Source organism: Symphalangus syndactylus, chromosome 4 (assembly GCF_028878055.3).
Source record: "Symphalangus syndactylus isolate Jambi chromosome 4, NHGRI_mSymSyn1-v2.1_pri, whole genome shotgun sequence".
NCBI classification, from domain to species: domain Eukaryota; kingdom Metazoa; phylum Chordata; class Mammalia; order Primates; family Hylobatidae; genus Symphalangus; species Symphalangus syndactylus.
This window is the reverse complement of record NC_072426.2, coordinates 78569546-78582881: the sequence shown is the minus strand read 5'-3', so window position 1 is coordinate 78582881 and position 13336 is coordinate 78569546. Positions and strand designations below refer to the sequence as shown.

Sequence of the window (13336 nt, the reverse complement as noted above, 5' to 3'; positions counted from 1 at the left end):
TTTTCTATATAACACACATACCATGTATGTGTTGAACTTCTCTCATTTTCTCATTTATTTTGTTTATATTTTCTTCTGTTTTGTTGAACATATTAATTATAATTCATTTTGAAGTTCTTGTTTGTTAATTCTACTATCTCGGTCACCTGTGAATTTGCTTTTTTTTTTTTCATTGTCCCTATCTCTTCACATACCATGAAATTTTTTTACTAGATACCAAATATTGTGTTTAAAAACAGAAACATTGGAAACATTGGTGGAAGCTCCAGAAGATGATCTCATTGAACGGAGAGGATTCATCCTTTTCTCTGATGGGCATGTAGACTGCAGGGCAGTCACTTGAATCAATATGTGCTGAGCTTGGTCATATTCCTTTCATATTCATTTCAATCCCATTATTTTAATAACAAAGTTTTACTTCCTTGATGACAGTTAACTTGGTAATGTAAAAGATAATATGAAACCACTAATATTTCCTCTGTAACTTCAATCTCCCTAGTACACACTGCTAGTTCCTGCAGTGTGCAACTTAATAAACGTTATTCTGTGTATCTTCTTATCAGGTCATAAGCACTCTGGGAACAGGGACCATGTTTGTCTGTTTTCACCAGTAGGATTTGCAGCAGCTAGCACAATTCCAGACCCTTAGTAGAAACTCAATTTATACAAGGTATTTTGTATTCTATATAGTATAGCACAGAGGGAGGTAACTTGTCATTTTTTAGTAAACTCTAAAGAGATTAGTTCTCTTAAATTTTTTCTATATCATCTAGTTCTGACCATTTCATGTAAAAAAGAGTATACTATTACAGGAACAAGTGTCATTCAAGGATGTATGTGTGGACTTCACTCAGGAAGAGTGGTATCTGCTGGACCCTGCTCAGAAGATACTATACAGAGATGTGATCCTGGAAAATTATAGCAATCTTGTCTCAGTAGGTAAGGAGTTTTTTTCCCCGCATGGCTATCAATTGCATGCATTTACTAGTTGATGCCCTGTAGTTTTCTGATGTAAAGCTTGAGATTGAAGGCTCTGAGATGACTGATCCCATTTGGCCACCATAAAGGTGTTCTTCCCTCCTCAGGGATTGGTTCATTTGTGCACCTTCTTTGAGTAGCTGGTGAAGCTCTGCCTTTCTTCCCCATCATGTATTCAAAGCCCCTGAAACCAAGCTAGTTAGCTCCAGTCCTGTGGTATTTTCTCTTAACAGGGTATTGCATTACTAAACCAGAAGTGATCTTTAAGATCGAGCAAGGAGAAGAGCCCTGGATATTAGAGAAAGGATTCCCAAGCCAGTGCCACCCAGGTGAGTTAGTGATTTCAAGGCAGATGAAAGCCAGAGGAAATTAGAACTTAGGTAATTGGTTTAGGATTTGTCACCTTTGGAATATTTTTCACAAATATCTATTTTTAGCCCCAGACCTTTGGAAATGATCAAAAACAATTGGCCTACATCCCTGTTACCTTAATCACTCCTCCATATGTTATTCTCACTCATAAATGCTTTTCTTGGCTGGGTGCGGTGGCTCACGCCTGTAATCCCAGCACCTTGGGAGGCTGAGGAAGGCAGGCGGATCTTGAGGTCAAGAGATGGAGAGCATTCTGGCCAACATGGCGAAACCCCGTCTCTACTAAAAATATGAAAAATTAGCTGGGTGTGGTGGTACATGCCTGTAGTCCCAGCTACTCGGGAGGCTGAGACAGGAGAACCATGTGAACCTGGGAGGCAGAGGTTGCAGTGAGCTGAGATTGCGCCACTGTACTCCAGCCTGGCGACAGAGTGAGACTCAGTCTCAAAAAAAAAAAAAAAAAAAAACCAAACAAAAAAAAAAACTTTTTGTTTTTTGTTTTTTTTTTACATTTTAAAGTATTTTACTTATACCTATAATCCAAACCAATTGGCTTCATTTTAGATATGTTTTCTTGGTTAGTTTGTCTTTATCTTTGAAAATTGTTTGCCTGCCTTCTGTTGTCTTGGACACCTTTTGTTAGCTGACAGGTATTCATGCAATCCTTCCATATATTCATTTAACAACATATGATGAGCACTCACTATGTCTGTTATGTTTTAGGTAATTAACAGAATAATGTCCCTGGTATCCTAGGGTGTGTATTATAATAAAGGACAAAAAATGCATGTGTGTGTGTACATGTCTGTGTGTGTGTATATATGTACACACCCATGTGCATATGTGTGTGTATATAGGTACACACTGTTGGGTCATGGTAAGTGCTGTGAAGAGAATTCACACAGGAAAGGAGGACAAAGAATGACGGTATAGTCTGTTTGGCGAGTAGGTTAGAGAAAACCTTTTTTAGGAGTTCCCACATTAGAGATGAGGCTTTAATAATATGGAAGTGTGAGTTGTGTGGATTCAGTGTAGTCCAGGCAGAGAGAACATCAGATACCAAACCTCTTAGACAGGTGTGTTCTTAGAATGTTTGAACAGTGTCAGGGAAATCACTGTGGTTGGAAGCTAGCGGGCATGGTGGAGACTGGTAGGAGACAATGTCATGAGAAGTAATACGAGCTGTGGTAGATACATTAATTTTACTTCTGGTGCTATGAGAAACTGTTTTGAGTAAATGTAAATCAGCTTAAGTCATCAGATTTGATTTACAGTTTAAAAGGAGCTCTCTGACATCTATGCAGTGTGTATACTGTGGTGGGTGGTTGTGAGTGGCATGAGTAGGGATAGGGTACCATTATGTGCTTCAGAGGAGAGAGGATAGTGGCTGAGACTGTGTTGGAGGTGCCAGAGGTACTGAGAAGTGGTAGGTTTGTACAAATATTTTGAAAATGGAGCCAAGAGCATTTGCTGTCAGATTGGATATGAGAGAAAGGAGAATCAAGTGTGACCCCAATAATTTGTCTCAAGCAGCTGGATAAATTAGGTTATCATTTACTGAGACAGAGAAAAATTAGAGAGGAGACATTTAAGGGAGTTATCACAGATTTAATTTTGAACACCAGAAGTTGGAGATAACTCTTAGAATTGAGTCTGTTTTTGACTAGGAGATTGAATATGTGTAAGTATATGGTTGAGGTCAGAACTAGAAGTATCCATTTGAAAGGCATCAACTTTAGATGATGTTAAAGGAATGAGGCAGAATGAGATCTTCAAGAGCAGAAGTCAACAGACTTTTTTGTAAATGACCAGATAGTAAATGTTTGAGGCTTGGCAGGCCTCATATGGTCGTGGTTGCAGCTGCCCCTCATCTTTCTTTTCCTTATTCCTTCTCTTTCTCCTCTTCCTCTTTCTCTCTCCTCTCTTTTCCTCTTCCCTCTTCTGTACTGCCTCATCCAGCTTTTTCCCTTTAAAAACTTAAAAAACATTCTTAGCTCAAGGGCCATTGCCTTGCAGTTATATGCCAACCCCTTTTCTAGAGTGTGATTGTATGTAGGTGAGAGTAGTCCTGGGACAATAATGCTTTTAGTAAGTATTAAATTCATCCCTTATAGGATATTGAGGAATAACAATCTGAGCTACACAAAACCAGAGAGCCTGGTTTCCTGTAGTCAAATGAGGTACATTCTTCCATGTTACTGCTATCTTGAATGGCAACCATGGCATTGCTGTACTAATAAACCTGTTAATATCTCCTACCGGTCTCTTTGTTCCTAATGTTATTTTTCATTTAAAACTATCTTCTATATACCTTTATATTCTCACTTTTCATTGATGTAACTGAAAAGCAAAGCTATGTCTGTGTTCCCTCATTCCTGACTCAGTCTAATTGTTAGTTGTCTAACTTCTAATTCCTAGTTGGTTCTTTTCTCTTTTTTTTTTAGCCTAAATTATTCAATTTATCTTCCTTTAGCTTAACAAACTAACCTAAAGTTGCTGCTTATTAATAAATTAAATTTCCCTTTCTTTTCTTTTCTTTTTAAAATTTTAAACCTTTGTGTCAAGGGCTGACTTTCAATAGATTGCAGCAAGGGAGCTGCTCAGTAAATTTCCCTTTCAATGACTATAATAGTGTAGTCCTTTGCTACCTGTCTTAAATTTCTTTGTTTCTGCTCCCTAAAATTTATGTCAAATCCCATCCTATTCTGTATCTTAAATTTTATTTGCAAATGTTTTCTCATTTATTGAAAAACTTCTGTTCTTGTTTGCCTTGCCTTTTTTCAGGTAATTCATACTGTGTTTGTAAAGTGTTTAGACATTGAATAGTAATGGCTTGTTATTATTTCACTTGTTTTAAGTTAGAACTTAATTTTTTGATGAAACTTAAATAGCCCAGATTTTATGACATTAACTCACCAGTGGCTGTATACCAAAAACTCAGACCTGTTCATATGGCTTAGGGTTGTGTAGGGTTTCTTTCTGTATTGAGATTTTTGTTCTCCAAAAGAGAAGGGCCTCTGTTACTAATTTGGATATTTTGATAATTACTTTGCTGATTATCTGTGCAGCCAGATTTAGGAGAGATCATTCATTTTCATACATTCTGAAAGTATTCTATGGTACTCTTCCTAAATACATATTCTCATATTTTGTCCTCGTGTATTATAGCTCATCAGGTATAGGTTGGAAATAATTCAGTGCATGTTGCTTTATAAGAATAAATACATTATAGTAACACCTGCCAAGATCTGGACTCTGGTCACAATAGAGGAGATAGCATTGAGCAAGGGATTTATTTTATGTTACAATGAATTATATAGACAGTAACTTCTAAAGGATGGAGCAAGTGAAGCCTTAAAATGGTAGAGATGTTATACAGATTTTTGCTATCATTATTTTATTATTATTATTATTATTAGTTTTTGTTTTTAAGTTAAAATAGCAGTTCACTGAAGGATATCCAAGATCTAAGGAGAGATAAGGATAAATTGTTTCTAGTTGAGTGGAAGGTATGTTGTTGGGGATGAGCAATTTCTGAAAGTCTAATCTCTAGCCAAACTGCACAGAAATATTTTTAATAGATTTGCATGATGTTGAGAAGATGAGGGTGTAAACCATGCTTTACCTCTGCCAGACCTAATTCTTATGTTTCTCACTACCACTCACTCAATTTCCTTTTTAAAAAAACAACTCCCTTGAAGTCATTCTCTGTGCATTTCCTGCTCTTTGAAAGAACAGCTCTCAGAATATCTCCATCTCCTGTTTATCATGTCTTGAGTTTATTTCACCTTCCCTAGTATGCTTTTCCTACAGCATTAAAAAAAATTATTTCTTCTCAATAAAACTTAAAGAAAATGCTGGATCTTGGGCTATATAGGACTATTCTTTTGAACCCAAGGAAGTTGATGTTTTCAGAATGTTAATTTTCTTGCTGATTCAAAGATAGAAAGAAGCGTGTACTCTGGTGGGAATTCCACCCCAGTAAACTGTGTGTTAGGGGATTAGGACCAAGCTCTGTTTTGTCTCCACCCAACCTAATGCATCCTCTGAAATCCCTTGTCTGCTAATCTTCACCATCACTTTATTCATTGTCTCTGTTGGGTTCACCCCATTTTCTCAGAGTTTTTCTATTCCTGAATCAGCCACTCTGGTTCCCTGTGCTGTGAATTTTATTTCACCTTTTCTTTTCAGTTTTGAAGGTTATATTTATAAAGTGTTAAATATCATTGACAATTTCCTCTCCCTGTTTCCACTGAAGCATGTTTATGTTTTCCACCTAAACCTTGGAGGGTAAAGAAAATGCACACTTGAACTCATTTCACACCAGAAAACTGAATTTAAAACAAAAGAATTGACTGTATGATAGGGCATTTGTGTAAAAGTCCGATTCCATCAGAAATGTATTAAGGTTCATAAGATGTGGTTATTTTTCTCATTTCTAGAAAGGAAATGGAAAGTTGATGACATGTTAGAGAGCAGCCAGGAAAATGAAGATGACCATTTTTGGGAGCTTCTGTTCCACAACAACAAAACAGTAAGTGTAGAAAATGGAGATAGAGGAAGGAAAACTTTCAATTTGGGCACAGACCCTGTTTCTTTAAGAAATTATCACTATAAAATATGTGACTCATGTGAAATGAGTTTGAAAAATATTTCGGGCTTAATTATTAGTAAAAAGAACTGTTCCAGAAAGAAGCCTGATGAGTTTAATGTATGTGAGAAATTGCTCCTTGATATTAGGCATGAGAAAATCCCTATTGGAGAGAAGTCTTATAAATTTGATCAAAAAAGGAATGCCATTAATTATCAGCAGGATCTCAGTCAGCCAAGTTTTGGCCAATCTTTTGAGTATAATAAAAATGGACAAGGCTTCCGTGATGAGGCAGCATTTTTTACAAATAAGAGATCTCAGATAGGAGAGACAGTCTGTAAATATAACGAATGTGGAAGAACCTTCATTGAAAGTTTAAAGCTCAATATATCTCAAAGAACTCATTTGGAAATGGAGCCGTATGGATGCAGTATTTGTGGGAAGTCCTTCTGTATGAATTTAAGGTTTGGACATCAGAGAGCTCTTACAAAGGACAACCCTTACGAATATAATGAATATGGGGAAATCTTCTGTGACAATTCAGCTTTCATTATCCATCAGGGAGCTTACACAAGAAAGATTTTCCGTGAATATAAAGTGAGTGACAAAACCTGGGAAAAGTCAACTCTCTTAAAACATCAGATAGTACACATGGGGGGAAAGTCTTATGATTACAATGAAAATGGGAGTAACTTCAGCAAGAAGTCACATCTTACCCAGCTTCGGAGAGCTCACACAGGAGAAAAAACCTTTGAATGTGGTGAATGTGGGAAAACCTTCTGGGAGAAGTCAAACCTCACTCAACATCAGAGAACACACACAGGAGAGAAGCCCTATGAATGTACTGAATGTGGGAAAGCCTTTTGCCAGAAACCACACCTGACCAACCATCAGCGAACACATACAGGAGAAAAACCCTATGAATGTAAGCAATGTGGAAAAACATTCTGCGTGAAGTCAAACCTCACTGAACATCAGAGAACACACACGGGGGAGAAGCCCTATGAATGTAATGCATGTGGGAAATCCTTCTGCCACAGATCAGCCCTCACCGTCCATCAGAGAACACACACAGGGGAGAAACCCTTTATATGTAATGAATGTGGAAAATCCTTCTGTGTGAAGTCAAACCTCATTGTACATCAAAGAACTCACACTGGGGAGAAACCATATAAGTGTAATGAATGTGGGAAAACCTTCTGTGAAAAATCAGCTCTCACTAAACATCAGAGGACTCACACAGGGGAGAAGCCATATGAGTGTAATGCATGTGGGAAGACCTTTAGTCAGAGGTCAGTGCTCACCAAACATCAGAGAATTCACACGAGGGTGAAAGCTCTTTCAACATCCTGAATGATAGAAGCCTTCGTACACTTGTGAAATTGGTTATACAGTTTCAAAAAAGGAGATCAGAGAAAGCCAAAGAATGTCAGAAATTTGTAGAAAATGACTTCTTGTTTGAATATGTAAAAGCTTTCAAGAAAAATTAAACTTTTCATTAGAAAATTTGTACTGAGGGGAATTCTATTCATCTAAGTAATATGGTGAAAATATTTATCTAGAATTTATGTTGTTTAGTGTTATATTCCAGACGTGATACCAAAATTTTATTGCAAATATAATGGACAATATTCATTTATACCCATATTCACAGTGGAATCTGAAGCTTATAAAAGTTGAATGACAGCAGCGTTAAACATATATGTGAAGAGTCCCCGATGTTTGTAGACCTTATGTGAGTATGCTAATATAATAAATTTGAGTATGTTTGATTTGTATATTGGAACTCAACATGATTGTGAGGGAAAATACGTACCCTTAATTGAGTAACTACTATGGTATGTGTTAATATTTTCCACACTAAATACCATTGGTGTCTTTATAGGTTGATATAATTATATATGTGTATGTACATATGTTTGTGTGTATATGTAAATATATTTCTACACACATAAATATAGTGATTTGCTAGTATAACCTCATACTGACTTAAAAGTTCTGATTGTTAAATTTTAAGGAATTTTGTGAGCCAGTTATTAAAAACAGTCATTATTTAAAATATGTAAACTTACAGTTAAATTAAAAACAAAGGTAATAAATACTCAGCACTCATCACTTCTTAATTACATTGTTACATTTCACTATTACCTTTGTTGTTTCACTTATTTAATCTGTATGATGAAAATACGGTATAATAGTGTGCACTGCACATCTGTCTCTTCCCAGCTCCACATTCAGTGCTGTCTTGGTAGCTTGGACTTAGTGGAAGTGTTTACACCATGGAAATTGACAAACTACAAATCAGGGTTTTAATTTTCTCAGAGAACCTGCTGTCAAATATTTACAGCACATCACTGTGTATATATGAAAACATATTTGGCAATACAAACTGCATACCCCTTCTATTTCCTGACATAAATAAATGGCTATGGCCATTTACAGCTGAACTGCATCTTCAAGAAAGAAACCAAAACTATTTCTGTGAGGTTTTTAACTACCTCTGAATCCGTCCTACTCTAAATACTACCGGAGTCTCTTTGTAGGTTGGCCAGTATATGTTTTTAGTGAAATATTATTTCACAAAGAACTATATCACGTACCTTTCCTCTGACTGTTTCCTGGCATATGTGCATGAATATGGCCATTATTGAACTATCACTTCAGTAAAGAAGTTAAACAGTACTTTTCTGAGGTTTTTCAGCTACCTCTGGGTCATTCTGTAATGTAAATGCTGTTAATAAGAATGGTTTTTACATAAATTATGCAAAGGTTAACAAGCAGTAATACTGCACTCCTCAAAAAGTGGTGGTATGTAATGAAATGCCCTTTTCATGCCCTTGATATTTCATTGTGTATCTGTTTAGGCATGGTCTATGTAACACTAGTTCTGCATATTAGTATTTTAGAGTGTCTCTGCCTCCCTTGTCCTGTTGTTTCTTTTGCCCCCTTGGAACACATTGGCCAGCAGTTCTAAGAGACACTGCCCACGTGATGGCCATTCCCTACTTCATCCTTGCTGAGCTAAATTTTATATTTTTGTGCATCCTTCTCCCAGATGACTTAGGTCGTAAGTCCAGATTAGTCAAAGCTAATCATAGAAGTTCTATTTTAATGATTTTGTTGGGGTGAACTTGGGAGCAATGAGATGTTTGGGAAGTATTGTGTAGTACTTCTGGGAAAGATCTCCTTGATACAACATTGTCATGACATGAGAAGAGACTCTTTCTGCTGGGCTTTTTCACGTCTGTAATATGGTATTGGCTTCTGTTTGTATCTGAAGGGCAGTAGCCTGAAGATAACAGTGTACAAGGTGGGAAAAGCCAGCTCAGAGGTGACGTTGCCGAGCTACTCTGCTCTCTGTACCTGCTCTCTACTGGGACTTCGTATAACCCTCAATAACTGTTTTTTATTTGGTCTTAGGGCTGTCTGATACTTAGAGCTGAAGGCATTCCAGCTGACACAGGAATATTTTTCTAAGTGTTAATGTTGTATATGGTAATTAGGGGGAAGAATTGTTTCTTTTGACAAGTTAATATAGGGATGGCTGTTTGTATCAGCCATGGTTCTTTCTGGTGGAAAACAGAGTTCTCCAACTAAAAACATTTTAATGGCAGACTGATTACAGTGGTGTGGGCCAGAAACAAGGGACACTGAAACACCCAGAGACTTGTATCAGCAGGAAGCCATTGCCATTCTGAGCCTTGAAGGGCAAGGATGGAAACAGTGTTACCACAGCCCAGTAAGAACTGCTGTCATGGAGAAGGGGCCACCTTATAAGAGACATCATTACTACCAGAACTGTGGTGCCAAATTGCTGGTGCCTCTCTTTGGAGAAACCAACCAGATACATCTGCTGGAGAGCCCGGGTGGGCACAGAGAAGGATGGAGAGAGAATCTGGGAAGAGAAATGGAGAATAAGCAGCACAATATTTTTCATTTCTGTAAATTCCTATGTAGAAGGCTCAGTGTTAGAAATAAAGTTACTCTACTAGTTGCAAGTTAAGTGTTTCCATTTGTTCTGCTTTCTTATTGGCATAAGTAAACTCCCTTTGGAACCAGCAGATATCTCTCACCTTCAACATGTCTGAAGCAGACATTACATTAAATTACATTATTCATATGTCCCTGTGGTGTTTCTTATTGTATGTGGTGTAAGGTAAGCAGCTCTGTATTCTTCCAAATAAATAGCCAGTTGTCCCTGCACTGTTTGATTAATTCACCCTTTCTTGTGTTAATTTGATACATTTTTATTATGTACTTAAATATGTGTTACGACCCTATTGCTTTTGACTGCTCAGTGCAACTTTTCTGTATTCTTCTAGTAATAGAACCTGTCATTGTGATTGGGGGTGGCATTTACCCCAATCCTGGCTCCACAGAGTACTGTGTCTTCATGTCCTCCACATTTGTATTGATCCAGAAATGATAGTTTGTTATAAAATAGGCCAGTGACAAGCCATCCTAGAATATTTTTATTGGGAGGTCACTGTAGACCAGAGAGTTTGTGTCGTTATTTCTTCCAGCAGTCACATTGAGAAAGTACATTTGCTCTGTAATCTATTGAAAGTCAGTCCGTAACACAAAAATGAAAAAAGAAAAGAAGATGGCTATGATAAGCGCCATAAAGAAAAATCAAAATAGGAAAAGTTGTCAGATACAAGGTTTGATTTTAGATAGGATGGAGAGGGAAAGACCTCACAGAGCAGGCTACATTGAGGGAGGAGTGATGTGGATAATATCTCAAAGGAGTGTGTGTTCACATGTGTGTATCTAACACATGCATGTAAACCAACAACTTAAGATTCTGTTTCGTGAGCCCCTTACCCTAATTACCTGTAATGTACTTTGATATTTTCTCTTATACTACATTCTATTAAAAGAAATACTTTTTCCCATACACTAAACTGATCTCACAATCAACAGTTTATCCCCCAGTGCATTCATGTTTAAACCAGGATGAGAATTGCTCGGTCATAGATTTGTGGTTTCTGAAATGACTAATCACTCCCAGTGCCTGGAAATAGTTTTCTGATAAACTCCTAAGAGCCTGTTTTTGGAATTGGGCCTACTTTCTGTCTTGAAATTGCCCTCCTCTGGTCTAGTGGGCCCTGTCACTTCACACCCTATCTGTATTTAGCAGGGAAACGTGGAACTATTGTTTCTGGGAGGGTTCAGCCCGTGGGTATCCTTGATGCCTTCAACCCCTACCCCTGTTTGCTTCTGGCAACCAGAGACTGTGGCTGTGACTGCTCTGGATCCTTTCATCATATCTCTCCTTTTCTGAGGAAGACTTACATATTCCCATTCCTGTTTTTCCACTGAGTCTTCATCTGTCACCCAGTGACTGGACACTGCACACTCAACCTCCTCTCTTTATCTGAGGAACTCCAACTCCCTTTTCCCAACCTACCACTTTTCTCAGATCCTGCATTCCCAGGCTTCTCTTTCAGACAACAAAGAACAAATGTCTTCTCCTAGACAGCACTTACGAAGAGCAAGGTCTCAGATACTTCGGGAGGTGAGAACTGATGACTGATATGAAGCTATCCCATGTTTGGAGTCCACACTTTGGTATGGCCAATACTCTGTGTTATTGGTTTCTTTATCTACAGAATGGGGTAGTTATCCTCTCTACAAAAGTGGGCCTTACCCATAAGCTTGCTTTCAGTAACAGCCAAAAATTCTCCCTTTACTGATCCCCTAAAGGAAGCTCAAGACCTCAGAAGAGTTCAGAATTTCTTCAACTCAGACCCCTAGTAAAGGCTTGCCCTATTGTCGTGGATCTCTGATAACATCCCTTAAAACAGGAAACGAACTTGGAGAAGCTTGGCAGCCATGACTGGTGCCCATGACATAGTGGGACTTCCTTAGCTTTCTCAGGTCTAGATTCCCCTATGCTGATGTCTGCACCAGCTGCCATTACTGGGAGAATAAATACTCTTTGGCATTTGACAGATGAGTTTTCTTCAACCCACCTCACCCACATATTGGTTCACTTCCCTAAAGTAACTTGGTTTTTAGTTCTGTCTGGGCCTTTTTCCATGCAGTGTAACCAATATATATGTGCCTGTAGAGAATTTATACTGGAGTTTTATGGGCATTTGAGTATTACAAATCAAGAAATATGGTCAGAATATTAATCAAATGCTAGAATACATAAAAAATTATAAGAGATTTGTTGCCTGGAATTAGATCCAGGCATGGCCGGAGAGTTTTAAGTTGTATTTTTAATTGCTTCTAAAGAGAAATAAATAGTAGTATTAGCTCATCCACAGGAAATTAACTGTAGATGAATTGATACTACTATTATGTATGGTTTTTAGTTTTCTCAGATGATTTGGTGATTTGTACAGATATTATTGTTATGTTATTACAGTTAAAAATATTTTAAAGTTCCTATAGAAATGTTACCTAAGTTTTCAAGCTGGTAATGTTAGTGGTAGTGATGAAAAACGTACCTGAACATCAATAACTTTAGAAGAACAGTCAGATGCTATCAAAGGCTGTGAAAAACTTTAACCATGAAACAACATGGAGTTAGTTTAGTAGGTAATGATGAGGAAATAATACTCAGAAAATAGACATTAAAATCACTGACATGACTACCACAGAAGTCATAGGGTTACACTCTCTGAAAATGTGTTTTTCCACTTATTTATATGAGAAAATTAGTGGGGAAAGTAGTACTTTCTGTTTTCTGTGTGTTGTGATAGTTTTGTCACGGGCTTTTGGTTTATTTTACTTCTTATATTTCAGTGTCATTTCAGGATACACACACACACACTTACACAATGGAAGTATAATATATATGGTGAACTCATTTACAATACACGATTAACAGTTTTCCATGTTAGTTTTTCTACCCTTACCGGATCATTTTTATGACTACTTAAAATTTCTCTGATGGATCAACAATATTTTATCTACACCCTGTCAATGGCTCACTTTTAGGTAGCTTCTCATATTTTTACTCTTACAAATGAACATTATGGAGGAACACCTTTGAGCATATACCTTTCTACACTTCTCCAAGTTTTCTCTCTCTCTCCTCCCCCTTTTTTTTTTCACCTGCACAGACACACGGCAACCAAGTTGTCATCTTCAAATTAATTTATCAGAGTCTACTCTGTGGTTAATAGGGGTGAGTTTATTTTCAGTTCTAATGAAACTGACCCCAGGAAGTCTGTATGGATTTCATTCCCATTCAAAGTTTGGAAATGTGACGGCTGGGTGGGGTGGCTCATGCCTGTAATCCCAGCACTTTGGGAGGCCAAGGTGGGAAGAATGCTTGAGCCTAGGAGTTCAAGACCAGCCTGGGCAATATGGTGAAACCCTGTCTCTACAGAAAATATAAAAAATTAGCCGGGTGTGGTGGTGCACACTCTATAATCTCAG

At 37.5% G+C, this 13336-nt stretch overlaps 1 protein-coding gene across 24 annotated transcripts in view; it reads left to right on the top strand.

Moving 5' to 3' along the window:
• The window catches only part of ZNF248 (zinc finger protein 248), a 96197-nt gene that overhangs the window by 22650 nt on the left and 60211 nt on the right, over nt 1–13336 (top strand). For 7 of the 24 annotated variants that reach the window (XM_055275167.2, XM_063637367.1, XM_055275166.2 and 4 more), the window contains 3 exons: nt 813–939; nt 1212–1307; nt 5793–9939. In XM_055275167.2, the coding sequence (XP_055131142.1) occupies nt 813–939; nt 1212–1307; nt 5793–7294 (1725 nt within the window). In that variant the 3' untranslated portion in view covers nt 7295–9939. Of the gene's footprint in view, nt 1–563; nt 940–1211; nt 1308–5792; nt 9940–13336 lie in introns of those variants that run through there. The other 17 variants (XR_010120334.1, XR_010120328.1, XR_008657154.2 and 14 more) reach the window with 7 other exon arrangements.